The 27,500-nt window shown below is 40.7% G+C and overlaps 1 protein-coding gene across 1 annotated transcript in view; it reads left to right on the top strand.

Moving 5' to 3' along the window:
* Positions 1-27,500, top strand: part of tmtc1 (transmembrane O-mannosyltransferase targeting cadherins 1) — a 104,314-nt gene that overhangs the window by 53,830 nt on the left and 22,984 nt on the right. The window contains exons 5-10 of the mRNA XM_080050757.1: positions 3,383-3,464; positions 3,854-3,957; positions 7,099-7,288; positions 15,691-15,812; positions 24,603-24,770; positions 26,818-26,931. Coding sequence (XP_079906883.1) covers positions 3,383-3,464; positions 3,854-3,957; positions 7,099-7,288; positions 15,691-15,812; positions 24,603-24,770; positions 26,818-26,931 — 780 coding nt within the window. The remainder of the gene's footprint in view (positions 1-3,382; positions 3,465-3,853; positions 3,958-7,098; positions 7,289-15,690; positions 15,813-24,602; positions 24,771-26,817; positions 26,932-27,500) is intronic.

The following is a 27,500-nucleotide window of genomic DNA, read 5'->3' as shown; positions in this document are numbered from 1 at the left end:
AGACGAGTCTGTACGATGCTTTGAAAAGCTCCCAAACCACGGGAGCATCTTCTCAAAGTGATGGGCTGTTGAATGGATTCTCCATGCTTTCTATTCACTACCTATCTCTCTAATGCACTCCCTCTCATCTTATTGTCTTGCTGCCTTTTATTCTTCACTCAGAGACGCTTCTCTTCAGATTCTACCTCCAGGCTATTGGGAGGAGAGTTCATAAATGACCTTGGAGGGATGGTTGGATCGATAGAAATATGAGTGGATATAGATGACGACCTTGTAGTCTTTGTAACTTCTGATTGCAGCAAAGCAGACACTTGAATGCAGTTCAATTATGACCGTTTAGTAATGACAAAGATGCCAAAAAAAGGTTGCCAAAAACTGAAAGTTTTGAGAGATTTGTAAAGATTTTGGAGAGGATGGGACTTCAGCTGTTTGAATCAGTTAGAGGAATTCCTTATTAGTTTGTTACAACATTGTATTTCTTTAAAAAAAAAAGCATGCAGTTAATCTATATTTTTGCATATCCCATGAAAAGTCGCTCTCAATACTTTCTGACTTAACTACTCTTCGTAGGACTCCATTGGTTTCCACCGAAGTGGTAAACCTTTAAACAGCTACAAATACAGTATATAGGCCTACTGTAGGTTCATTTGTAAAAGAGTCCCGGTGATACCTTACTCAAACGGGAGTGTATTCATCCACATGTGGTGCTCTTGTGAGTGTTTCTGTCAGCAGGACGGTGTGTGTGGGACTGAGTCAAGATAAACTACAGTGTGTGTGTTCATGTTTGATGAAGGAACATGTCGCCTAGTGCAACAGTGTGGCTCACCGACTGACTGGTCTGTCAAAGTATGTTAGACTGAAGTATTGCGTGTCTTACACTATGGTTAGAATCATTGGCGACGGGGCGCTCCGGTGGCGTAGTGGATAGAGCGCGTACCATATTGGCTCTGGCCTTTGTTGCAGTGGTCTCGGGTTCGAATCCGACCAGTGGACCTTTACTGTAGGCCATCCCCCCTCTCTCTCTCTGTCTCCCCATTTCAACTCTGTACTATCAAATAAAGCTTGAAAATGCTAAAAAAATCATTGGGGACCCACAGACTCCTCTGTCATCCTTATTGTTCACCCTCTACACCTCTGGCTCCAGATACAACTCCCAGTCCTGCACCGTACAGAAGTTCTCTGAAGACCCTGCAACTGTGTTCTTGATCAGTGAGCTGATGGTGACTCACTGCGTTCCAATCCCCATACTTTCTGCAATTTATCACTGTAGGAAAAGATTTAGAATGTCCCAATTCTTGTGGTCAGATTTAGCCTGCCTTAAAATACCCGGATGCTTACTACATCCGGTTTGAGATTTTTAATGTTGAAATCAACATGATATTTGGGCGATTCTGACACACAATCCAGTGCGCACCGGAAGCGACGTCACATGGACAGAGCCTCCTAATAAAAACAACTAAGGATGAGACGGGTATATAGGCAAGAGGTGCAATGTTAAGATGAAATCAATAAGTAAAAGCATGTCCCAATTGTAGCATACTGCATACTAACTCGATTATTTTTATGATCAGCCGTAGTACGTAGAATATAAAAAAGAAAGTATGAGATTTGGAAAGCAGCGTGAGAACAGGGCCATAGTTGAATCCCTTGTTGATTGGTGTGGACTGAACCACCTGCAGTTTAAAGGTGCAGTGTGTAAATGGCATTGCCGTTTTTCAGAACAGACTTGGAAGAAATGGAATGTAGAATTCACAAGTATGTTTTAATTTCTGTATAATCGTTTGAAAATTAAGTTTTTTTTATTACGTTAGAATAAGCCTTTTATATCTACAGTACATAAGAGCGGGGTGCACGGCCATGTTGCACAGCCATGATTCTACAGTAGCCCATAATGGAAAACCTCTTTATATTGGGCGTCCTGGGGAAATGCACCTGTTGGAAGACCAAGAATATAGAATAAATAACTAAATACATCTTCACTACATCACTTGATATTGTGCAAAGACTTGAGGCAGTGGTGGGTGATGCCATTTTATAGTAACTAGCTTCTTGTCCTTGGAGGCCACCATAGCTTCTGTAAATTCTCCCTAAGGAAGGGGTTAGCAAGGGAGCGTCGGCATCTAGAGCTTTCACCACTAGATGACACTGTACCTTCAAGACGACTGAGAACACACCCACTCTTTTCTTACTGGGAGTGCACTTGTACAGTATATTGTGCAGAGTTACAAGTACGCTGGAGGACACCTACACCACAAGCTGGCCTGGGCAGAAACACACAAGATGTGTATTAGAAGGAAGAGAGCTTACTCTACATTCTGTGAACCCTCCAGTCCAGTCATTTAATGTCTGCAGTATCATGCTGCGGATGTTCTACCAACAGTAGCCAATAGTCTCTATGCTGTCGTGGGCTGTGGCACCAGGGAAATCCTTTTTCTTCCTGTGGAAATCACATTTTACCACTCACCTTCCTCATCATACAGACAGCAGAGGCATGGGCTGCTGAGGTGGCTCCAGCCTTCAGTTCTCTTCTGCTGTGTTCATATAATCTCTCTCTCTCTCTCTCTCTCTCTCTCTCTCTCTCTCTCTCTCTCTCTCTCTCTCTCTCTCTCTCGATCACTGTATCTCCATGGATGAATCCTTCCTTATCTCTGACTTATGGGACATAATGGGGGGAATTACAGGCAATGTCATGAGCATTTCGAATGATCCACATACACTTACCTGTCCTTAAGATTTGACACTATGCATTACAATAATCTTCTTAAAGGGTTAGGGAACCGTCCCTCTTAATGTGAAACAGGCTAAGCAGAACACACTGTAAGGGCTCTGGTATACTCCTTTTAAAATAGACTTTCGAGTTGTGACAGTCACAGTGAAGGAAACTACCATTTTAACGGCAACAACAAAAAGACAAATTTGTGCGAAAGTTTTCAGCAAATTGCAACTGCTGTCTTTTCAACTAGTGTCTTTCCCGGAGCAGTTGTTGTTAAACGAGAAATAGGACATTTAGGATCGTTGATTTTAGACATTGCTGTTTGTTGGCTGCCATAGTGCCAAACTGTCAGACTGCTAGGGTCGTGAACAGCAACAACGTCAGTGGCAAAGTGAATGGACAGTCCCAACAGCCAATAAGAACGGTGAATCGGAGCCTCGCTCTGATTGGTCAAAGTGTACACGAGCGGTGGCAATTTTTGGGGGCGGCACACAGAGGCAGGGGAGAGCAAAGTGATGAGTAGATATTCTCAGACCACTTCACCTACATACTGTATAGCTGAATGGCTCATATGACATTTTTGCCAGATATTACAGTGAAAAAGTTACCCACCCCAGCTTTAAGATGACGTGTGAATGACCCTCTGTGTTGTCTGTGTGTGTTCCACAGTCACCTGTCCGTCTCCAGACTCAGGGACCTTCTTCACATCTGCAGCCCGTTCATCAAACGAGCATGCCTTATTTCTGGCTATGTAAGTATTCTGCACGCTTTAGTCAATTTCATCACAGTCGTAAATTCTTGACATCATTGTTCAGGAGTGATAGTTTTTATATGATGTTCTTACATTCCAGGGAGCCCTCTTGACTTTATTACATATCATTAAAGTATGCTATTAAAATTCAACTTTCAGAGACTAATCTATGATGGTGAATATTATTTTGTTGCAATCATTTGTGCGAGATGTATTATTTATCTATGGTGGAAATACAGCTGAAAGTGAGCACTGTTCTTATTTGTATGTCAATATTGGCTTCAGTTTTTAAAGTTTGTACTGTCACACTTCAAATAGGTTAGAGGTCATACAGCAGAGACTGTTTTGATTTGGATTGTGTAACTGTGCCTGGATGTGTCTATCTCCAGGTGGTGATCATCATGTCAGTCAGACTGTGGCTGATGGGAGGATCCATGCCTCTCTTCTCTGAACAGGACAACCCCGCCTCCTTCTCACCTCACCTGCTTACCAGGTAAGGGTCTCACACACACACACACACACACACACACACACACACACACACACACACACACACACACACACACACACACACACACACACACACACACACACACACACACACACACACACACACTCAAATGAAGCAACTGGTGAAGAACAAAATCTTCCAATGTTGGTTCCGTTAAAAAAAAGTAACAATTCCACTTGTTTTTGAGATGGCCGTGTTGGTCAGTCACTATTGAATGGATTGCCATTCAATTTGTTCATTGTCCCCAATGTCTAATCTCCCTTCAGTTTACTTAAGCATCTCACTCAAAGCACTGCTTTGCCTAAGTACAGCATGTCAAAGCTTTTAGCTTCGATGTAGACTCAAGTTACATTTTTAATTGAGTGAGTGGTAATGAAAGCTCACCCAACTTTACAGTACTTTGTGGGGCGGCAGTGGTGAAGTGGATAGGGAGATCGCCTCTGGAGTGCAGGGTCGGTTCAATCCCCCGCCTACCCGCCACATGTCTGGGCAAGACACTGAATCCCAAATTGCTCCCGATGTTTCAGAGAGCGCCTTGCATGGCAGTTACTGTCATCGGTGTATGAGTGTGTGTATGAATGAGTGAATGTGGTAAGAAATGTAAAAGTCCATCCATTTACCATTACCTCTGACTCTCTGTACAAGGCAACCAGGTGTGACTTGGACTCTCATATTGTCGACAGAAAAATACGTGAACTGAGCTAGATAGCCGTTATTAACGAGTCGGTTGAAGTTAGTAATGAGATCAAATGTGATTTTAGTATTAAGGAATGCGTTATCCATTAGGCAGTAGCAAGGTGTGGCGGTCCATTCAGTGGTGTCATGTGTCATTAGCACAGGAGCAGTGAAACATGTCTCTGCTCTCCCCTTGGCCTGCTGGGAAATTTAGAGCGGATTGTCATATCCATCGCTCTGTCTTTCATTTTCCTCCTCTCATTATTTTGTGCTCCCTGATGTCTGACTGGGCCTCCGGTATTCCCTCCTCACCTCTGTCTGTCTGTCTGTCTGTCTGTCTGTCTGTCTGTCTGTCTGTCTGTCTGTCGGTCTGTCCTCACTTCCTCCATCATGCTCTCCTCTGGGCTGTTTGACATTGACCATGTGTAGGTAGAATATAAAGTAGCCTTTTGAAACTAATTGTGATTTCACAGTTGAAACAAGTGGTCTCAGCTTTCTCTAGGGGTTTTTTTTTTTTTACTTACCATTCAAACTCTATGCTTTCATTAGTCCAAATCATGCAATACGATGAGATTTCATATCCTAGATTTGCAGATGACACCATGATTTCATTATGGCCCCCCATCTGTGGCAGTACTTAGAACAAGTCAACAGATAGATGCCAAGTGCATTTATTCAATTTAATAAAGACATTTGCTGAGAATTAATCTGTGTGCAGCTTTTTGTCTGACATTGGTCTTAAGTTATTTTTGTATTCAGCACTGTGTGTGTGTGTGTGTGTGCGCGTGTGTGTGTGTGTGTGTGTGTGTGTGTGTGTGTGTGTGTGTGTGTGTGTGTGTGTGTGTGTGTGTGTGTGTGTGTGTGTGTGTGTGTGTGTGTGTGTGTGTGTGTGTGTGTGTGTGTGTGTGTGTGTGTGTGTGTGTGTGTGTGTGTGTGTGTGTGTGTGTGTGTGTGTGTGTGTGTGTGTGTGTGTGTGTGTGTGTGTGTGTGTGTGCGCGTGTGTGTGTGTGCAGCTGAGAGAAGACAATCCAGACTTTGCACCTAAAGCTGGATTCCTCTACCCATCAAATGAGACTCAGGGGAGCAGAACGCCCACGTGCCAACCTGACAAATGACTCATTTTCTTTTTCTGCACTCTGATCCCTCGCTTCTTTTTTTCCTTTCTGTATTTCTTCCCCCCATCCGCAAGCCTCTGTCGATGTGTGAGTGTATGTATGCAGGTGTGTGTGTGTGTGTGTGTGTGTGTGATAATTTGTGGTTAGAGGGCTTTGCAGAGTGTGGAGAAGGGAATTGAATTTATGGTCCAGACCTATTGGATGACGGCAGGTGGAGACCATTCCGGTGGATGCTAAACGGCCTGTCAGCCCCACCTTGGAGGGTTGACCTATCTGTCTGTGTGTGTGTGTGTGTGTGTGTGTGTGTGTGTGTGTGTGTGTGTGCGCATGTGTGTGTGTGTGTGCCTGTGAGAGATAGCTCAAGACAGCCTCTGCAAGTCCTCCGCGCATCTTTGTATGCCTATCTATTGACCGGGACTTGAGTTTTATTGCAGCCTCTGTCTCTCGTGTCTCTCTCCAGCCGTCAATTTTCTTAAATAGGCAATCCACTCAGGGGTAAAGGGAGACAGCGAGGTAAAGTGTTAGCTCCTTTTAATCTTCCTGACATCTTTTCATTGTTGTGTTGGGTGGAGACTTGGGTCCTGTGTGTGTTTCTGCAGATGGCTTCACTGCCACTTTGAGTTTCAGACTCTTTTACCGTTTGACTATCCTGGAGGAAATCAATACCAAACCTTTTGGCGGGTCTTCACAGCCTGGATGTTTAAAATTCAGTTCAACTTAGCCCTTGTCACAATCGATAAAGGACACTCTGTTTTGTGTTGTGTCCTGGTTTTTGAGTCAGAGGGGGAGATTCGACTTAAGAGAGGTGCTTGGATTTGTTGGAAATTAAAATGGCAGATGAAATAATGTACATATCTCAATAGTGGTCAAGCCCATGTAATACACGTGCTATTTGACCAAAAGATTCTTGACAACCTATTCCAAATTTCTGTACCTTTGTCAGGTTAGAAAAATGAATCCCAATCCATATTTCATTTTGGAAAACCTCCTGTTCATTTCATGCCAACATACTGTTGTATGTTGTTGTATTGCTGTCTGTTAGTGTATGACCTGCCTTTACTGTACAAATGCAGTACATGCTGTTTCTTCTGTAATGGTATAATGTAGTAAAGTGTGGACATGGATATATGCTCCTGCTCTTCTAATAATTTGTTTTACTTTGATAGAATCGGATTACATTATCTATGTTTGTGTTTTTATCTTTGAGATTTTATTAGATTTTGTTTTGTTCAAGTTAAATAAAAATGTAAATCTCGGTCTCAAATCCATAAAATCTATTTTTCCACCTCCAACATCCATCTCTCTCTCTCTCTCTCTCTCTCTCTCTCTCTAGGATCTTGACCTATTCCTACCTGCTGTCCTTCAACGCGTGGCTGCTGCTGGCCCCCATAGAGCTGTGTTATGACTGGCAGGTGGGCAGCATTCCTCTGGTGGAGTCCGTGGGTGACATGCGCAACGTGGCCACATTACTCCTGGCCCTGATGCTGATGGCTCTGTGCCTGCACTGCTTCTTCTCACTGCAGGTAAGAAGGCAATGCAGTGACTGGTATAGCTGGAAAGAGTGATTTGTGTTTGTCTGTCCATATAACGAGAGGAAAGAGTGTCCTCCCAGTAACAATGAGGTCTCTGGTTGGATCCCCGGCACCAGACAGGAGGGTGTTAGTAGTAAAACTAGTGGTGGCTGCTATTACTACTACCGTGCCCACCATCTCTACCATTGTGTCCCCGAGCAAGACACTTAACACCAAACCGCTCCAGGGGTGCTGTACTATGTCTGACCCTGAGCTCTGACCCTGCGAAAAGACACATTTCAATGTAACCATTGACTAATGAAGTTACTTAACTTTACTTGAATCATTTAAACAGTGGGGAGAGGCGTAAGAACTCTAACCTTTTCTAGTGGGGATGCGAATCTTTTTGAATCCCACGAACCAAATCGATTCTTGGTGTTACGATTCGATTCAGAATCGATTTCAAAATCATTCCGGATCATCGATTTCTCAATTCCGTACAAAGGAGGATTTCAGGCTCTAATCCAGTCCACTGTGTGCTAACAGGTGTTGAGGAAAATTATGCCTTGAAAGCAGAGTAAATTTTTTATAGTTTTTATAAACTGATTTCAGTAATGTAAACACACAAAAGCAAACCTATCCCTTCACTTATGCTATTCCCTTATGTCATTCTCATAAACCCTTTATAATAGAGGCCTTTCCACAGGGCACAGAGGCCTCAGAGGTGATTTTATTTGGTAAAATGTGAGTTTTCCGACTTTATTTCATGGGTCCTGAAGTATTCACTTTGACCCAACTTTTTAAAGTGATCTTAGTATGTTCTCAGAAGCTTCATGTTGTACAGACTAGGGGAGAACGGGGTAAGTAGGCACACTTTTTACTCTAGTGAGAATTGCTCATCACCAAAATATCTGTCAATAGCCATTCCTACATTAAATTGAAGCTTAAGGTGTTGGCTAGAAATGTGTGTCTCTCTTTTTTTCCAACTTATTGTAATGAAGAAGTAATTTACCATCAAAGACACTCTGACACATTGTGACAACCAACCCCATCAAGGGGTCGGTTGTCACACACTATGGGGTTGTTTGTCACAATGTTATCTTAATGGGAAAAATCTTAAAAAGAAGGCAAGGAGGCAGAACCAAATTTGAATGTTTAATTGCATTGTCAAGTTGACAAATAGGCCTACATAACGTTCTGTAGCCTTGGCAGCTGGTCTAGTTTGGGATGCACTGGGTTGTTTTGATTTTGTTGCCCTTTTTTCTTTTGCTTGCTAGCTGCCTTTTCCTGCTCTATTCTTTCCTTCTCTGGGGTGTCAGAGAGGATACAGCTTGACAATTTCTTTCGTTATTGGGTTCCTTTTCTGGCTGCAGCCTTGAGATAACATGTGACAACCAACCCCCCAAAAAATTTGACGACCAACCCCAACTTGAATTTCTTGCTACCATCAAGGCCAACAACCATCTGACAACTAATTAGCTTGCTAACCACAATCTAAACTATAGTTTACCCTTCACACTTTCTGAGGGTAACAAGTGTTTTGTTATAAACCCATTGTGTAAAAGCCTAGAAGAAAAATACTGAGAAGCAAAATATTTTGAATTTGACATGAAAAACACAAAACATCCTCTCACCTGAAATGCAGCTGTCTTCCTCCAAGGACGTCTATGTATGTGACCTCTGATCCCAATTCTGGACCTTTTTTATATCAACATTTCAGAGCTAGCGCGCTCTGGTGGCGAGATATAACGAATGTGACATCCAACCCATGTGACAAATTACCCCGTTCTCCCCTACTCATAGCACTAGTAAGAATACTGTAACTGGCAAACTAACCACTAAAATCCAAGTCGTGCTAGTCATAACAGTTAAGCTTCTTCCTATATTTCTGTCTTTGGTGCGGTCCACCTTCACATTGCCCTTTATGCAAGTGAACCAGGTCAGCATTACGAAGCAAAACCTCACGTGTGCTGAGGTCATTCACTCATTGGACAGACATTCTGGGGCGGGGAAAACCAGGAAGCACCAAGTGAAAACTGCCATAGTGTAAATAATCCTGGATATATTCTACATACTGCAATCGAGTTTATTTTGTGCCATGAGCAAATAACCATGTGTCATTAAAATCTGTAGGCTATAAACTGCGAGTAATTTACGTTGTAGAGAGAGGGGGGGCGACTAAAAAAGAAAAACATCAAATTATTGTTGTTTCACATGGTTGAAATGTGTTTAATGCCACTTTTAGGCATGGGGATAGTATTAACGGTCTAACCCGTTAAGCAAAATACAATTAATTTGTTTCAACCAAACTCAACACGGCAGGTGTGAATACTCCCTAACATGCACAAACACACATACATAGACATAATCCTTGTGAATTACTGAATATGTTTTTTAAGCCAGGCTCATCCCATGTTGTAGAAATGGCTGTGCTTGTCTGTGGGAAGAGCTTTTCACTCTCTCATGCACCAGCAGCTTTTTGTAATACCCACTCTCCTCCGTTAGCGCTTTAAAGTCTTATTTCCTTTTACCCATAATGCCTTTCTGCTTATCTCCGCCCTACATTTCAGATGATGTGATTTAAGTACATGTTATTGTTATGTGCTACAATTTTAAGGAAAAAAAATATATAATAAACATTATTTGTTCATGTAGTCACAATAAATCCTTCCACGTGGTGTTGCGGCTTCTTTCTTCTCAGGTTATTCTGAATATGTTTAAACATTTGGTAAATATTTATTTGAAGGGAAAAAAAATAAGTCCCTACTCATGTCATGCCTTTCATTTCATGTGCTGCACTCGTAGAAGTCCAAATATTCAAAACTAGGTTAGGCTCTGGGGGAGGAGGGGGGTTGGGGGGAGGAAGAGAGAGAGAGAGAGAGAGAGAGAGCGAAAGAGAGAGAGCTCTCTGTGCTACTATGCTAGTCAAACAATTTTCTTTGCCTAGAACTTTTTGTACATGGAAATAGCTTCTTATCTTTGGAGCAGTAGGCAGCCCCTTGGTGCACTGCCTCTGGGGAAAAGCTCTGACACAAAATAGTTTACAAAGTATGATGCAAAGGCTTCATATTTTTCTTTTTTGTAATATTTAATTTGTAACTACATTACCAGGAATGAAAGGTTCAGTAAGCAGAATGGTCAGTTTAGCTAACTTCCTGTCACTGACTGCAGTTAGCAGTCCCCTCCCTCGTCCCCACGTCACCACATTAATGCACTGCGGGCTTCAAGCAGCGAGTTATCTAGCATTATCTCAGATAAGTAAGTGTGATAAAACATGATAAAAACCATCAAAACAGACATTGGGAAGGATATTTACCTGCTCCGCCATTGTAGGCGCATATAACATTCACCAATTTGTCGCTCTGCCCGTGCACCGGCAGTGAGACGGGTGCCAGTTTGTAGCGTTCTCTCTTCTGATTGGATATCAGTTTCGGGATCCCCGAAAAGTTTAATTGCTGATTACATGCAGAGCGGGTGACTGAGAGATCGGCTTTATGAAACGCGCACACTATGTAAGTGATCACTGTATGAATAAAGAGGGATTTAACTTATATTAACATAAATAAATCGCTTACTTCACCTTTAATTTTATCACATAGAAAGAATATCCGTCTCAAATTCAGACGTTACATGGCACTTCTCCTAGCATGGTCAACTACCAACACGTTCCCCAATTTAGATAATCTTTATTGGCCAATTGTTACAAATGTTCTATTTCTTTGGCTATAAGTTCATTTACGTAGTAAACCACTTGCCTGACACCTTGCAATTCTAACTGGCAAGCTTATGGCTAAAACAGTAGCCAGCCTGAGAATGAAAGTACGAGGCTGTCTAGTAGTCCTCTAAGCCAGCTTGTGAAGTCAGTTAGCAGGCTAGCTAACACCATTTGTTGCTAACATAGAAACATAGCACATTTTGTCAAGGAACATATTTATGACATCAACTGTTTAATAACTGTCTCCTAATACTCTGGCCATTGTTATAGAAATGCAGAGAGTGTGACACGGCTAATAAGCTACACTAGTTGGTCTCTTGTAAGCCCCGTGTGGCTCTCCACTCCCTCTAAAGGTCAGAACTATCAAGACAAGCTCTCGCTGCTCTTTCAGTGAACAGTCCAAATCATTTCATCAAAGTTTAACTCAACACAAAGGGAACTTTGCAGATTCACCTCGCAAGGACTGCAGTTATTCCAATAAAACAAATACATTTTTGAATGAAAATTTCACTCTAGGAAATGATACTTTGACCTGGCCTAAAGGCTTGATATTAAACAAACTGCCCGTGTGCCAATTTGACAGTTTGGATTCCAGTTCCCTCCATTGAACTGTTACTAGTGTAACATCACACTAGTAAAGTAGGGTTAGGATTAATAGGACAGCTGGGCCAAGGGAAGACTGAGGAAAGACTGAAGGAAGAAAAAATAAAATAAAATTCTTTATATTATAATGGCTATTTTATAATGATAGAACGCCGGTTTCGAATGGGTGAAGTATTCCTTTAATATTTTACTCTTAGCTCTAGTGTATTTACTTTAACAGTTGTGTATGTGACAGCCTGGTCTTTATTCTAAGAATTCTGTTTTGAGGTGTTTTATGTGATGTGTTTGGGTCACGCAGAGCCTGTAGCTGCGCCGATAGCTTCTCCACCAACATAAGAGCATCTTTGACGATTTAGCCTGCTTAAATATACTCAGAGGCCTTCTTACATGTCGATCGAGATGTGTTGAAATCACCATGCTATTTGGGTGATACTAACCCATAACCCAGTGCGCACCGGAAGTGACCTCACATCCACAGAGCCTCCATAGGAAAACAACCAGGGATTTTTTGACTCAATCCTTAGTTAATATTAAAAGACAAGAAATGAAGCATCCTTTACATAAAAAAAAAGTTTGTGTTAAACTTAATTAGCCTAGCTTCATTATTTTAGTTCTTAAAAAAGAAATAGTTTGAGATGGCCGTGGGGTCATCAGTGCTCACTTTATACAGATATGCCCTGCGACCTCAGGAAGTCATTTGGTTGTAGTTTGACCCCTCCCTGCCCTCTCCCTTCACCCCATAGCTTTGATTGACGAGACCTCAGTGTGAGTCCACAGCCACTTCCTTCCTGCATTTAAGAGAAGTGTGGGGTTACACTTTTAATGGGAGCTTCATCTTGGTCCCAGAAAATACACTTTCCCTGTGTTCCAAATCTCATACTCATTTCCTATTCTTACTACATACTGCAGCTGGTCATTTAAAGTATGTAGTCTGCATGCAGTAGGCATACAATTTGAACATACTTTTGAACTTTTCTCTTGCTTTTATATGTCACATCGCTGGTTGTTTTCACTCAGTGATGTAACTGGATTGCCAAAAAAAGCATGCTGATTTCCACACTAAAAGTCACAACCTGATGTAGTAGGGCTTCTTGGTATTTTTCAGCACGCTGCATCTGTCAACATGTATTGGGACATCCTAAATCTCTTTCTACAATAATAAAATGGAAGGGAAGTATTTGGGATTGATTGAAATGAAAAGAAAGTCATGTGTGTGCTAGAATACACATACAGACACACACACACACACACACAAGCAGAATAATGATGGGAAACTGGCAAGAAAGAAGTGCGTTGGATGATTTTGGAAGTAACTTGTGCATAAAAGTAACAGATTTTGTGGCTACTGCATGCTGTGTGTGTGTGTGTGTGTGTGTGTGTGTGTGTGTGTGTGTGTGTGTGTGTGTGTGTGTGTGTGTGTGTGTGTGTGTGTGTGTGTGTGTGTGTGTGTGTGTGTGTGTGTGTGTGTGTGTGTGTGTGTGATCCCAGGTCATCTGTGAGTATGTCAAGCCTCTCCAGTGTGGGCGACATCTTTCATCGTTTAATCAAAACACATCCATTCAGACTTGCACTTTGGCCTGTAAAAATCTTAAAAGATAAAAAAAAAAATTCTCTCGCTCTATTGTTTCTAGGCTATACAGTATGTAGGGCTTGAAATATATTTCATTTTGATGTTGATGCACAATGATCACTGGATGATACCTGCATGGTTGAATTAACATATTATAAGCTGTGTCTGATTAAAGAGTCCGCTAAATGTAATGAGATGGACTAAAGATGGAGGCAATTGAAAAAAAAGTGGAATGAATGTAATGTAAGAGATGAACAGAGAAGAGGCTATAAGTGGTCCAGAGTATATGAAAAGCAAAGGGAGGCTTTTCCCTTTTAATAATACAATTGTCTGGTAGGAAATCAATAATATTGACTTCCCACCAGGCTGTGAATGATGTACATTTATTTCTGCCATCATTGTTTCATTGATTTCCTTCCAAAAAATTACCCTGAATACAAGAAGATGTGGGATTTGACAACAAGTGTTCTCCAGAATTGCAGACTCCACCACGTTTACGTTTTTACTTAAAATATATCCCTTATTTATTACATAGTGCATTGTTAAATAAATAAAGAATTCAAACTAACCCCTGTGGACATTCCATACGTTTTAGTGGCACTCTGTAGCCATCATATAATATAGGCTAGCTAGATAAAATGTTTAATGTAAAATGGACATTTCTAAACAGTTTTTAATGTACATAAATGTAGCGCTTATGTTTTTATAATAACTGCATACGATACCCAATCTGCAGTCATGATCATATGCAGTCTGTTGGTGTGGATAACACTTCTTGTCATATTGCTAACCATGAGCATGTGCATTTCTGTGTGTGATTTTACTGCACGTCCTTTATTAGTTTATAATGCCAGCAGTGGTTCTCTCTCTATGGTAAATGGACTTGACTTATATAGCGCTTTTTATCCGATTTTCTCAGCCCCAAAGCGCTTTACAATTCTTACCAAATTCACCCATTCATACACACACTCATACACCGATGGCAGTAGCTGCCATGCAAGGCGCCCTCTGAACCATCGGGAGCAATTTGGGGTTCAGTGTCTTGCCCAGGGACACTTTGACATGTGGCGGGGAGGCAGGGGATCCAACCTCCAACCCTGCACTCCAGAGGACTATCTCCCTAACCACTGCGCCACTGCCACCCCTCTATGTTTGTAGATGTTTATAATGTTTATGGTTGTATCATTGTCGGATAGGTTTTTTCTCCTCTAAAATATTCAGGCCATTACCAGTTGAGGTTAAAGGTGGAGTCAGTGATTCTGGAGAATGCTTGTTATCAAAATCAGTGAATATCTCCTCACTGTCCACTACCTGTCCGTACAGTATGTGCACTGAAAAGAATTTTGGTGTAAATACACAGTCTAGGCTTTGTAAATGGCCCTGTTGCTAACCACTGTGGGCCCCTTTGTATACATACTGTTTACATACCAGTGTACTGAGCCTAGGCTATTAGACAGGTAGTGGATTGTGATGAGATATTCACTGATTTTGACAACAAGCATTCTCCTGAATTGCTGACACTACCTTTAATACCTTGGTGTATATGATATGACTGCAAGTTTCTTCCAGTCAGGTATAATCTCAAATAGCTGCCAATGTGCCCACCGACAACAAGATACAAATCAGCACTTCAAAATTCCCTTTTGCTCTAATTACTTAGCTGTAATGAGCCAATCCAGTGAACCCAGCTAAGAGGTCTGTGCCAATCGGCCAATTAGAGGCCTGCTTGTTCAAATAAACACAGTCACAGTCGTGTTACACTGAAGCAGAGGCCTAATATACATTATGAAATATGAATGGCCTCAGATATGGGGCTGCATAGACAAATAGGAATTAACTGTAATTTGATAATTGTGATCGCTTTAATGTGCTTCTCTGTCGCACAGACGATTGTTAATATTTGAACACAGATTGGTCACAGAGGCTGAGCGTGCACGTGTCAGTGTGTGTACAAATGTGTGTGTGTGTTGTTGGCAGAGAATGAAAAGACACACATTACTATTCATAACACAGACATGCTGTTGGATGAGACTAGGTTTCTCGAGAAATGTAACATCAGGCAAATGTCTATTTGTGATATTGGGCTATACAAATACAACTGATTAGTTTGCATTTAGGCATGGGCCGGGGAGTATATTCTCACGGTATGATAGCCTTAAGATAAAATACCATGGTTTCATGATATCATGGTATTGAGATGACAGCTCTGAAATGTGTTATTTTAAAATGTCTGGGTAAAACAAATACTTTTCGCCCCGGCTGAACACAATATATTTTTCTTTTTTTTCAACAACATATAGAATATAACATAATACAATCAATTATTGAATTATTCTAAACAAAATTTAAATAAAAGTGGTGAGAAGCTCAATTTAAGTTTTTTTTTCTACACATTTCTCTTTTAGTAAAGGTTATGATGCAGGAATTTTCTGAGCACTGAATGTGAATGTATTCATTTATTTCTGTGTGTGTGTGTGTGTGTGTGTGTGTGTGTGTGTGTGTGTGTGTGTGTGTGTGTTTGCGCAGAGACAGCAGAGCAGGACGGTGTTGGTGGGGATGCTGTTCCTGGTCTTTCCATTCATTCCTGCCAGTAACCTGTTCTTCAGAGTGGGCTTTGTGGTGGCAGAGAGGGTCCTCTACATGCCAAGGTCAGTCACACAATATGGATCTATATGTACCGTACGTTTTTATTGTTTGATTTCTGCTCCCACTCTTTGAGGAAGACCAAGTAGATACGATTGGTCTGGTCTTGATGTATTCATTACATTTTCAACCAATTGTGTTGTGTTCTTTTAGAGTTAATTGGTCCATTCCTTCTTATAGGCTCCGATCACACTGGATACACAGTCTGTGACAACATGTATTAAAAGGTGCTGTCAGCTATTCTGGAGAACACTCGTTGTCAAAATCACTTTCGATGCGCACACACACAGTATAGACAGGTAGCGTGGATCGTGAGGAGATATTTTGACAAAAAGCTATCTTCAAATCAAACGTTCTCCAGAATCACTCAGTGCGTTTACATGCAGACTCATAATCGGATAACTAAACGAATAAGACCTCAACAGGACTTTTAAACTGCATGTAAACACCTTTATCCGATCTACTTCGGACACAAATCGGCACAATAACGGACAAGAGAAGTCGGATAAGAACACCTAGATAATTCGTTCAGTCGGCTTTCTCTCTGCATGTATACAGGGATCGGATATCGCATATCGGACTTCTCGTTCTGTGCTTGTGTGCCTGCGCGTGATAGGCTACACCATGGGTTATTGACGGAAGAGAACCGGACGTGGCTCTAAAACCACTTGTTGAAAGCATGGTTGAAAGGGCTACAGCGCCACCTAGCATAGTGGAGACAGCCATGCATCGGACATTTATCCGATTTCTGAAAGGCCATGTATACTCAGACAAGTGACACGGTCCGTTCGAGTGTCTTGTTCGATATATGTGATAATCCAATCTAGTTGTGCCATGTAACCGCACTGACTGACTCCATCATCAAGTCCACTTGATCTCAGATTGTCGTGTTAAGATTTTTCTTTTCTTAAAATAAAAAAAATAAAAAGACAGGATGTTCTAGAAATAATGGCAAGCTGGGTTGCCCAGGGCAGTTTTCTTTTTCTTTTCTTTTTTTCCAAGTTGAATCTTGCTTTTGCAGTTTTTGGCTATACCATTCCTAATTGTTATTATCAACTTACCAACTTATACACACATGCTATGCTAGAGCTGCTAGTGTAGAGCTGTGGTCAAAACTTAGTGTACAAGAACTTTGTACCAAAATGACAATTAATTAATAAGCATAGTCTCATAATGTGACAAATGTTATCTATCTATCTATCTATCTATCTATCTATCTATCTATCTATCTATCTATCTATCTATCTATCTATCTATCTATCTATCTATCTATCTATCTATCTATCTATCTATCTATCTATCTATCTATCTATCTATCTATCTATCTATCTATCTATCTATCTATCTATCTATCTATCTATCTATCCATCTTTCTAACTATTTTGCTGTGTACAATATTAATACTGAAAGATAAAATGGACACAAAATCAAGTCCGAAATCTGTAGTTTTCCAATTCAACTTAAACTAACAAAATGAAAGCAATGAGTTATAAACAGTGAAAAGTAATGAAAGCAACGTCTGTATGATGAAAACATTTAAATGGCTCAGCTGCAAAAGATGTCTCAGTCACTAATTTTTTCATTTTCATTTAACTTTTATTTATCCTCGAGAGACCAATTGAGGGGTGACCCTCATTTTCAATGACGTCGAGTTCAAAATAAATTCAAAACAACAATACATACAAAATATTCAATGCAAATATATCAAATACACAACAAGTGAAGAGAAGAGAAAAAAAAACTAAAAAACAATTGAAACATTTACAAAGTGGTGAAGAGTGGCAGCAATTAAAATGACATTAAAGTTTTTAGTAATTGGGGATATTAATCATTTGAGAGACGTAATGAGGTGAGAGGCACTCACCTCACTTAAACTCCAGAGAGCTGTGTGTGTGTGTGTGTGTGTGTGTGTGTGTGTGTGTGTGTGTGTGTGTGTGTGTGTGTGTGTGTGTGTGTGTGTGTGTGTGTGTGTGTGTGTGTGTGTGTGTGTGTGTGTGTGTGTGTGTGTGTGTGTGTGTGTGTGTACTTGTAAAGGCATCTTTGTGTTCAACGTTTAACCATCGCAGTGAGGACATTTTTGTAAAGTGAGGACATTTTGTCCGGTTCTCACTTTGGGCCGTCCTTTTAAAGGGCTGTTTGAGGGTTAACACTAGGTTTTAAGGTTCAGGTATGAATTAGGTTTATGTAAGGGTTAGTGAAATGGTTGGGGTTAGGCATTTAGTTGGGATCGTTAGGGTTAGGATAAGAGGCTAGGGGAATACATTATGTAGATGAATGTCCTCTCAAGTATAGACATACAAACCCGTGTGTGTGTAGAATACATTTTTAACTCTCAAAACTCATTTACTCAGTTACCATGGTTGGTTTATCCTTAAAGTGGTGTGTGTGTATAGTGTAACTGCTCCCCATAATGATGAGATCCTTAGGGGCCGTTTGTGACCTTGATCAGACACATACACATTTACACACATGCTTTCACAGTGAATCCATACAGGGGGCTTTAGCTTGGAGCCGAGGGAGAAGAGCTCACTGAAATCCCCCCTGACTCAATGAACACACTGCATGGCTAATTGCCGCATTAATGTCAACAGACAAAACAAAGGCTGCGCTGTGAAGGAAGCTGGTAAACTGAAGGCAGTCAGTGACGTACCAGCAGGACCTGTGATACTACTTGAAACCAACTCCTGCTTAAACTGTGTAGTGTGAATGGACATTTTGCCTTTTTTTTCTTGCAAGACACTGCAGGTAAATAGAGTAAAATGTTTATCTTATGTACATCATCATGAACATTTATCAGTTAATTATTTACAAAAAAAAATAAAACCATACAAATGGTTGTATAGGAGAAATATACAGATGCAAAAAAACACGGTTTAGTCAGATGAGCATCTTACTGTGCTATTTGGACTTTTCATTTATACTACAATGAAAGAAGACATGGTATGGAAGCACAATTGCAAAAAATCTTAAATATACCAGTGCTTAAAAAAACATTGTTTTTGCCTGCAGTGTCTCACCTTAAATGTCCTTTACCTCGCCCACCTCTCTCTCTCTCTTTCTCTCTCTCTCTCTTTTTCTCTCTCTCTCTCTTCCTCTATCGATTCATTCCAGTCATCTCCTCTCCCCCTGCTTGTTTGTATGGGAGAGTTTCTCTTACAGCAGATGCAAGCAGCAGCATTAGCCGACTGGAGAATGGTGACAGTCTGGGTCATTAATAACACACAGTGCTGACCTATAAGCAGCAGCAGTTAGCTCTGAAAACAACACAGCGAGGTACTATGATCTATGGGCTGTGTATTAGCTAAGAGCTAACATATTATAACACAGCTTATATATACTGTGATACTGTACAGAACAGAGCGGCTGGCTCTGGCCTGACCTTGCCTTTGTGTTTCCATGGCGACATATGAACCTCAGCAGCATTGATGTACTTGGGCGCATGGGACCAGAGACAGTAATATGAACAGGGACTGTGCTGTAGTTTAAAGAAAAAGGAAATCCCTGCGTTCCAAATCACATACTTTTTTCTTTTTACTACACACTAAAGTACAGAAGAGTATTAGGGCCACAGGAGAGAGAAAAAAAATCAAATAAGGAAGATTCTTTTTTTTTCATTATGTCGAGAAATGTCAAAAATAACAAGGTTTACTCCAAAATGCTATTGGAGTTAGTGGGGCATTTATATATTTTCAGTTAATTGACCTTCTGAAGCTATAGTCAAGCAAAGTTTGAATAGTAGTTTACAGTATCTAGGTCTGTAGCTTGTCCTAGTTAAAAAAAACAATGTACAACAGACCTGGCAGAGACATGCAGCAAATACAACTTCATCAAAATGAATAGAGAGCGAAAAAAAAAAAAAAAAAATTTGCGTGTGTGTGTGTGTGTGTGTGTGTGTGTGTGTGTGTGTGTGTTTTTTTTTTGCTGTGTGTGTAAGTGTGTGTGTGTAGCATGGTAATGTGCATCTGGGGACACTTGTCTACGAGCTGATTGGGGGGTTCTGATTAGAGAATCAGTGTAGGGTAATCTCATTTTCTGCCATGTTGATTCACGCGCTGTCAGGTGTTGTACAAGATACTCAAGCACACACACACACACACACACACACACACACACACACACACACACACACACACACACACACACACACACACACACACACACACACACACACACACACACACACACACACACACACACACACACACACAGAGTCCTGTCATTGTACCTGTATTGCAGCTATTGTACACCCTGTCATTGTAGTGTAGAAGGACGTTCTGATTCACTGAACTGTTACTATCTATCTTCTGCGTATTTGCGGTAAATTCTGCATTTCCTGTGCTGTGTTTGATGATGAGATTCCTCACTGTCTTTCTATCTGTAGTTCACTCTGTCTATACTCAGTGTGTGCTAGTATTTCTTTGACACTTCACCTCGACTGTGCTGCTAGAACAAAGCATACATTTCTCTATCCCTCTAGACTTTTTGTTTTTCCAAGTTCCCAAACTAGGTCAACAAGCTAAAAAGAAAGAAAAAACAACCTTGAAAAAACTCTTTTCCACAGTATAGCTTTAAGAAATACTCTGCCACAATCTTAAAAGATAGGGATTAAAGGGATAACCCTGAATAAATTAGTGTTGAGTCCCAATGGGCTGTAAGAAGCTCTCTGAAATGTTTAATACATATAAAAAAAATTATATGAATCATATACAAAGACCTTCACAGTCACCAGATCTCAACCCACCTGAACACCTGTGGAGTGCTTCATCAATTAACGGAATCTGGACGTAACACAAATAATGACCGTCGTCCACTATTTAAAATGGCCTCCTTTGCACACATTTAAAACACTGCAGCTGTACTCGTACATTCCACGGGCATGAAACAGCATTGTCCAGCACTGTTTGTGGATCTTTCTAAGGCTTTTGATACTGCTGATACCTGCATTTTCCTTTGAAAACTACACTGACTGGATGTCTTATATCTATATATACTGTATATATATATTTGTACTGTATGTATTATATTCATTCATGTTTGTCTGAAAGATGTTTTTTCTGGATGCTTATGGATAGAACACATGTGATATGTGCTGATGTTCTCACAAGGTTCTGTGCTTGGCCCTTCAATGTTTACGCTCAACATAAATGACTATATTACCCAACTGCTAAATTGTCCAGTACAAGTACTTGGAAATGTGGCAACCTGCAGTCTGCCTTTTAAACAGCTTGTTAAGCAGCTAATGCAGACATCATTATAAAAAATGTCTTACATCTGACTAAGGTTAAATCATGTCTGTGCTTGATCATGGAGATTTATTTTTTTCTCATGATGTTTGCCCTACCTAAGAACAACTTGCTGCAGTGTTATCATTGTGCTTTTCATTACAGAAGATAATTACCATGTTTCACTGTCTACTTTTTGAAAAGGTTTAGGCTGTTATTCCCCCAGCAACAAGAAGAGCATTAGATTGTATCGTTTTCTAAAATCTGAAAATTACTAAAATGTCTGATAGTTGCAATGTTTTCATTGCACCCACTTTGATAATACTTACGATACACTATACAGGTGAAACTCGAAAAATTTGAATATCGTGCAAAAGTTCATTTATTTCAGTAATTCAACCTAAATGGTGAAACTAATATATTATATAGACTCATTACATTCAAAGTGAGATATTTCAAGCCTTTATTTGCTATAATTGTGATTATTATGGCTTACAGCTTATGAAAACCCCAAATTCAAAATCTCAGAAAATTAGAATATTACATAAAATCAATAAAAAAAGGATTTTAAATACAGAAATGTCGGCCCTCTATAATAAAGTATAATCATGCATATGTACTAAGTACTTGGTTTGGGCCCCTTTTGCACAAATTATTGCCTAAATGCGGTGTGGCATGGATGCTATCAGTCTGTGGCACTGCTGAGGTGTTATGGAAGCCCAGGTTGCTTTGATAGTGGCCTTCAGCTCGTCTGTATTGTTGGGTCTGGTGTGTATCATCTTCCTCTTGACAATAGTCCATAGTTTCTCTATTGGGTTCAGGTCAGGAGAGTTGTCTGGACTTTGGACTTGATAACAGTGGACCAACACCATCAGATGACATGGTGCCTCAAATCATCACTGACTGTTGAAACTTGACAGTGGTCTTCAAGCCCCTTGGATTTTGTGCCCCTCCACTCTTCCTCTAGACTGTGGGACCTTGATTTACAAATGAAATGCAACATTTAATTTGGATCAGTGATGATTTGAGGTATCATGTCATCTGCTGCTGTTGGTCCACTGTGTTATCAAGTCCAAAGTCACCACAGCCATCTACCAGAAGATTTTAGAGCACTTCATGCTTCCGTCTGTTCACAAGCTTTATGGTGATGACAATTTCCATTTCCAGCTAGACTTGGCACCTGCCCACAGTACCATAAACCACTGGTAACTGGTTGACTGACCATGGTATTACTCTGCATGAATGGCCAGACAACTCTCCTGACCTGAACTCCATAGAGAAACTATGGACTATTGTCAAGAGGAAGATGATACACACCAGACCCAACAATACAGACGAGCTGAAGGCCACATCAAAGCAACCTGGGCTTCCATAACACCTCAGCAGTGCCACAGGCTGATAGCATCCATGCCACGCCGCATTTAGGCAATAATTCATGCAAAAGGGGCCCAAACCAAGTACTTAGTACATATGCATGATTATACTTTCTAGAGGGCCGACATGTCTGTATTTAAATTCCTTTTTTTATTGATTTTATGTAATATTCTAATTTTCTGAGATTTTGAATTTGGGGTTTTTATAAACTGTAAGCCATAATAATCACAATTATAAAAAATAAAGGCTTCACATATCTCACTTTGTATGTAATGAGTCTGTATAAGATATTATTTTCACCAATAAAGTTGAATTACTGAAATAAATGAACTTTTGCACGATATTCAAATTTTTCGAGTTTCACCTGTACACTTACTTATCAAGCAACCACTTCCACCACAAATCCTGGAACCTTAGAATGAATGGACTAAAGTGAAAGTTACGGTACTAACCTGCCTTTACTCATCTGGATGGATAGCCTGATAGTAAAGCTTGCAAGAGAGCCCTGAATGCAGCAAGAGAGAGGGAGAGAGAGAAGCAGAGGAGAGAGGGAGAGAGGTAGATTAGACACAAAGCCAAACACAGTTGCTCAGTCTCACATAAGCACATACAAAAAGCGTCAGCAATGATCACGGACAGGATGACTGATGGCTGCACACACACACAGTTGTAGAACAGAGGGAGCTGAGGGAGAAAGTCTGAGTTGGTTAATGTCCACCTGCCAGTTTGTGGATGGATAGGTGATGGGGCCGGGGTTATGTGAGGGAATATAAAGAGGTCTGGGCTGTCCTTGTCTATTGCCTGTTGTGTTTCTCTGCATTTCAGGCTTGTCTGCCGTCAGCTTGCTTGATGACTTTTATTTTGTCACTCAGTCCACTAGTTTACACCAAATGTTTCTTTCTGTTTTGCTCTGAAGTATCACGTTAGTTTCGCTCGATGGAAGTTTCTGTCGCTCTAATATGAAGTATCATAGAATATTTTCATCCTCACACGGTATTTTTTTTTGTCCGTTAAGTCTTTACAGAAAGCAATAGAAAAACATTAGTCTGTTAAAGCACAGATATGCTGAGAAGGAAATATTTGGACAGCGGGCTTGAAATTGTAACCTTTTCTCTCTTTGGAGATAAGGTTTTTATACAATTGACACAGTAACTTATTCTTTTGATTATGTTCCTGCTTCCACTGAAACATGTATTACCTCTTGGCTGACATTTTTACTAGGCTTAATGTATTCAGTCCTATCAGCTATAGACCTGGTTCACTTCAATTTACTTCTTTAGAAAAATCTGAACGTGTGTATATGATATACTTGACAGCTTTGGACACAAACAATGCTTTAGTGTAGCCGTCTTTGCCCCACAAGGCTGGACTTGAACGTTATCATGCACATTCATGACATTGACTGATTGTTAACTGACAGTGGTGACCTTAGACGGAATGAAGACAAACAGACTAGACGCTAGTGCTCTATGGACACCAAAAACTGCTTCACAGCGTTCAGATATATACTGTACACTCTATTGTTCGGACCTTAATGTGTGTCCCATGTAGTGGAAGGCAGCTTTTCATTGGTTCATAACGTAGTTGTCACTCTAGCCATATCTCACAAGCTTATTCGTCTATCCATGTTTACGTCTACGACTACGTACATGAACCAATCAGGGGCTGCCTTCCACAAACAGACAGAAAGTGTGGAGGGTCCGGTCTGACTGGAGGCTAGATTGACGCCTACATGAACCAATCAGGGGCTGCCTTCAACGAGCGTATGGGGCCGCGCTCCTCCCCATGGAGATTGGAGAAAGGCCTTACTGATCTGTGGTAGAGAGACCAGTGGTCTCACTAGGGCCAGGCTAGAACACGTGGGCACTCATTCAACCTGAAGTGATCAGGTTGAATTGTATGTTATAACAAAAGGGTTTTTAGAAGCAAGTGTTGAGTGATGAATGTGACATAGAAGATATACACTTGCAGTAAAGGTTTGAGAAGAGCCTGTAAATTACTTTTATTTTTTTAACCTTTATTTAACCAGGAATATTCCCATTGAGATTTAAACTCTCCTTTTCAAAGTAGTTTTGGCCAAGAAGGAAGCATAAGAACAAAACAGTTTCACATTTTAAAATGAAATAAAAGACACACAAAACACACAAAAAGACATATCACAATAACACATTTGCCTTTTTCTCTTGCTCTCCCCTCCAGTATGGGCTACTGTATCCTGGTGGCTCACGGCCTGGGTCGGCTGTGTTCTGTGTTGGGCCGATGGGGCACCACTGTCCTCAGTGTGTCCATGCTGCTGCTGCTCCTGCTCTTCTCCTGGAAGACCGTCCAACACAACCACGTCTGGCTCTCCAGGGAGGCCCTCTTCCAGTAAGCAGAGAGGGGGGAGAGTAAATATTCATGACACTAAACAATCTCAAAAAATTCAAATAACATGGAAAAGTACATTCAAAAAGAATAGGTTCATTACACAACTTAAACATATGTCTGGGCTTTTTTTGTTGTTTAAACAACTAGACTCATTTCATTTCATATGAAATTAATCTAGAATAAATTAAAGTTTCACTCTTTGAATTAGATTGAACATGTTTAGGCTCACACACCCATACTACTGACTTCCCTCTGCCTCTCTGCTTTGTGAGGCAGTCCATTCTCTTTGAATGACTGAACAAAATGGCTTTTATGTGAGCATTGAATCCACTGTGTTTCATGTTACAGTAGGGGAGAACGAGGTAATGTGAGACATCGGGTAATGTAAGAAACCCCCTGTACCTAGGCAACGGAACACAATTTTGGTCATGTGAGGATTATGTTTTCAAAGAAAATTTGACTGATAAATCATTTTAGATCGCTTAGAAGGGAGCAAATGTAAAAAGTGTCTCACTTTACCCCACTCTCCCCTATGTGGTCTGTCTTCTCATAGCAATATTTTCTCAGCTCTCACAAACATATTCAAGTTCACTTATACAATTTAAAGGTAAGCTTAGTGAAATCTACATATGCAGCTGTATTACTTTGGAAGAAAAACAATGGGTACACACACTGCAAACAGGAACTTCTTATTTAGACATGCTTTAAATTTAAAAAGTAAGTTGAATCCTATAGCGTAACAGTGTGGTGTTGGATAGAGGCGCATATGCCTTGATTAATTTCAAAAGAGAGCACTCAGTGTGACACTCCACTGGTATAGCATAAATATATCTGAGATTATAAGTGGAATATTTTAGGAGTTATGAAAGTGTCTTATTAACGGAACAATCAATGATGTATTAACTAGTAGATCGATATATACATCATGGCATGGTATGATGCTGTTCAGCTTGTTATCTGACTGTCAGAGCGGCCTGCATGCTGTTTATTGATTTATGTTTCGTTCCATCTAATTGCTTTCACATTATGGCTTCTCTCTCTGCCTCCATGATACATGAGAGTGAAAACCAGTGACATTCTAAAGGCCTGAAGGTTTTTTTTCCCCCAAACACACACGTTTCTTTTTCCATTTTTCACTCAGACCTGCTAAGGTTGGAAGACTGAGTCTTATAGGGGGATGTATAGGAGAATGTGGCATATAATATAGCATTCAGTGTGCTAATTAAAGTAGCATCAAAGTAATCCAGTGATGCACCAACTACGAACAGACAATGCTAGCCGCAAATAAGGCTTACCTTTAACTTTAAAATATTTACTTGACTTTTTTAAGATAATTTTTGGGCATTTTTCATAATTTTAATAGGCAGATTTGGAGAGAGAGTTGAAATAGGGCAGAGGGGGGAATAACATGTAGAGAACTGACCACGGGTCGGATTCAAACTCGTAGTCTGCTGCGAGTCCTGAGCCTCTAGGGGGTACGCTTTAACCACTTCACCACAAGCGCCCCCTTACTTCTAATTTTAACAACATGTACACAGGTTTTTCTCAGAAGAGAATAGCAGAAGCTACCGGTAGCTGACATTACAGCAGCACATTTAATGAGCTGTTACAGGGTCTTGCTCTCCTGTTGCATTTCATTCTTCCTGCCTTCACATTAGTTACCATAGAGGCCTATATGTTGGTATTTCACGCAATTAAAGGTAGATTCAGGGATTCTGTCCGTTCTGTGTGTGTGCTGAAAAAAATCAAGTGTTAACACACAGCCTAGGCTCTGTAAACGTATGTGGCCCCCTTATGTAAACAAAGGGGGTCCAGCATAGTTAGCAAAATGCCTGTTTACAGAAACTAGGCTGTGTATTAACACACTGTTTTTTTTTTCAGAGCACTGACGGTACATACAGGTAGTGGATTGTGGGGAGATATTCATTGATTTTGACATCAAATGTCCTCCAGAATAGCCAAGTCCACATTTAAAAGAGAGGATTTTTTAAGAATCCAGTAGTGTTAAAATGACCACTGACCTCACGCCTCCTCTCTCTGGTTCCAGCTCTGGTATCCAGACTCTGCCCCACAATGCCAAAGTCCACTACAACTACGCCAACTTCCTGAAGGACAGTGGCCGGCAGCAGGAGGCCATCCACCACTACACCACCGCCCTCAGGTCTGACTCTACACCACACCTCTCTCACTCCCACACTCAGTCTACACAGAAGCCTGGTTAAAGACAACAACAGCTTTTGACACAAAAGTTTAAAATTTCCCTAATTTCACCCTTTTTGAACTCTGTGTTTCACACCTGATGTGTTTGGTTCGATTGAAACAAACCCGGGTGCATTACCACCTTATGAGAGATAGGCTACACAGGCGGGGGGGGGGGGGGGGGGGGGGGTTTTGGTCCGACGTCACACAACCACGGCAGCACATTTATTATGGGCAGCCTCTTATAATAAGTCCATGGCAGCACCAAGGGAGGTGCACACCGTTTATTGTGAACAATTCACTAAAAGTCTATGAAAAGTAAATTTGCCTGTATTTTTTATAAAATAAAACCTACTAGGCTATTATAGAGCAAAACCTATTCTGCATGTAAAGTGATATCACTTATGTCGTCAATGTGATATGGTAGGAGGCTGATACTATCATCAGGGGCTTAGTGGTGATAATCAATTACAATTAGTTAGTTTTTGTAATGAGTCATTATAAGTGTTACCAGTGTACAGATTAACAGAA

The sequence above is a fragment of the Ammodytes marinus genome, assembly GCF_949987685.1.
Source record: "Ammodytes marinus genome assembly, chromosome: 22".
In the NCBI taxonomy this organism is placed as follows: Eukaryota; Metazoa; Chordata; class Actinopteri; order Uranoscopiformes; family Ammodytidae; genus Ammodytes; species Ammodytes marinus.
The sequence above is the reverse complement of the archived record's forward strand: the minus strand, read 5'-3'. Positions and strand labels throughout refer to the sequence as shown.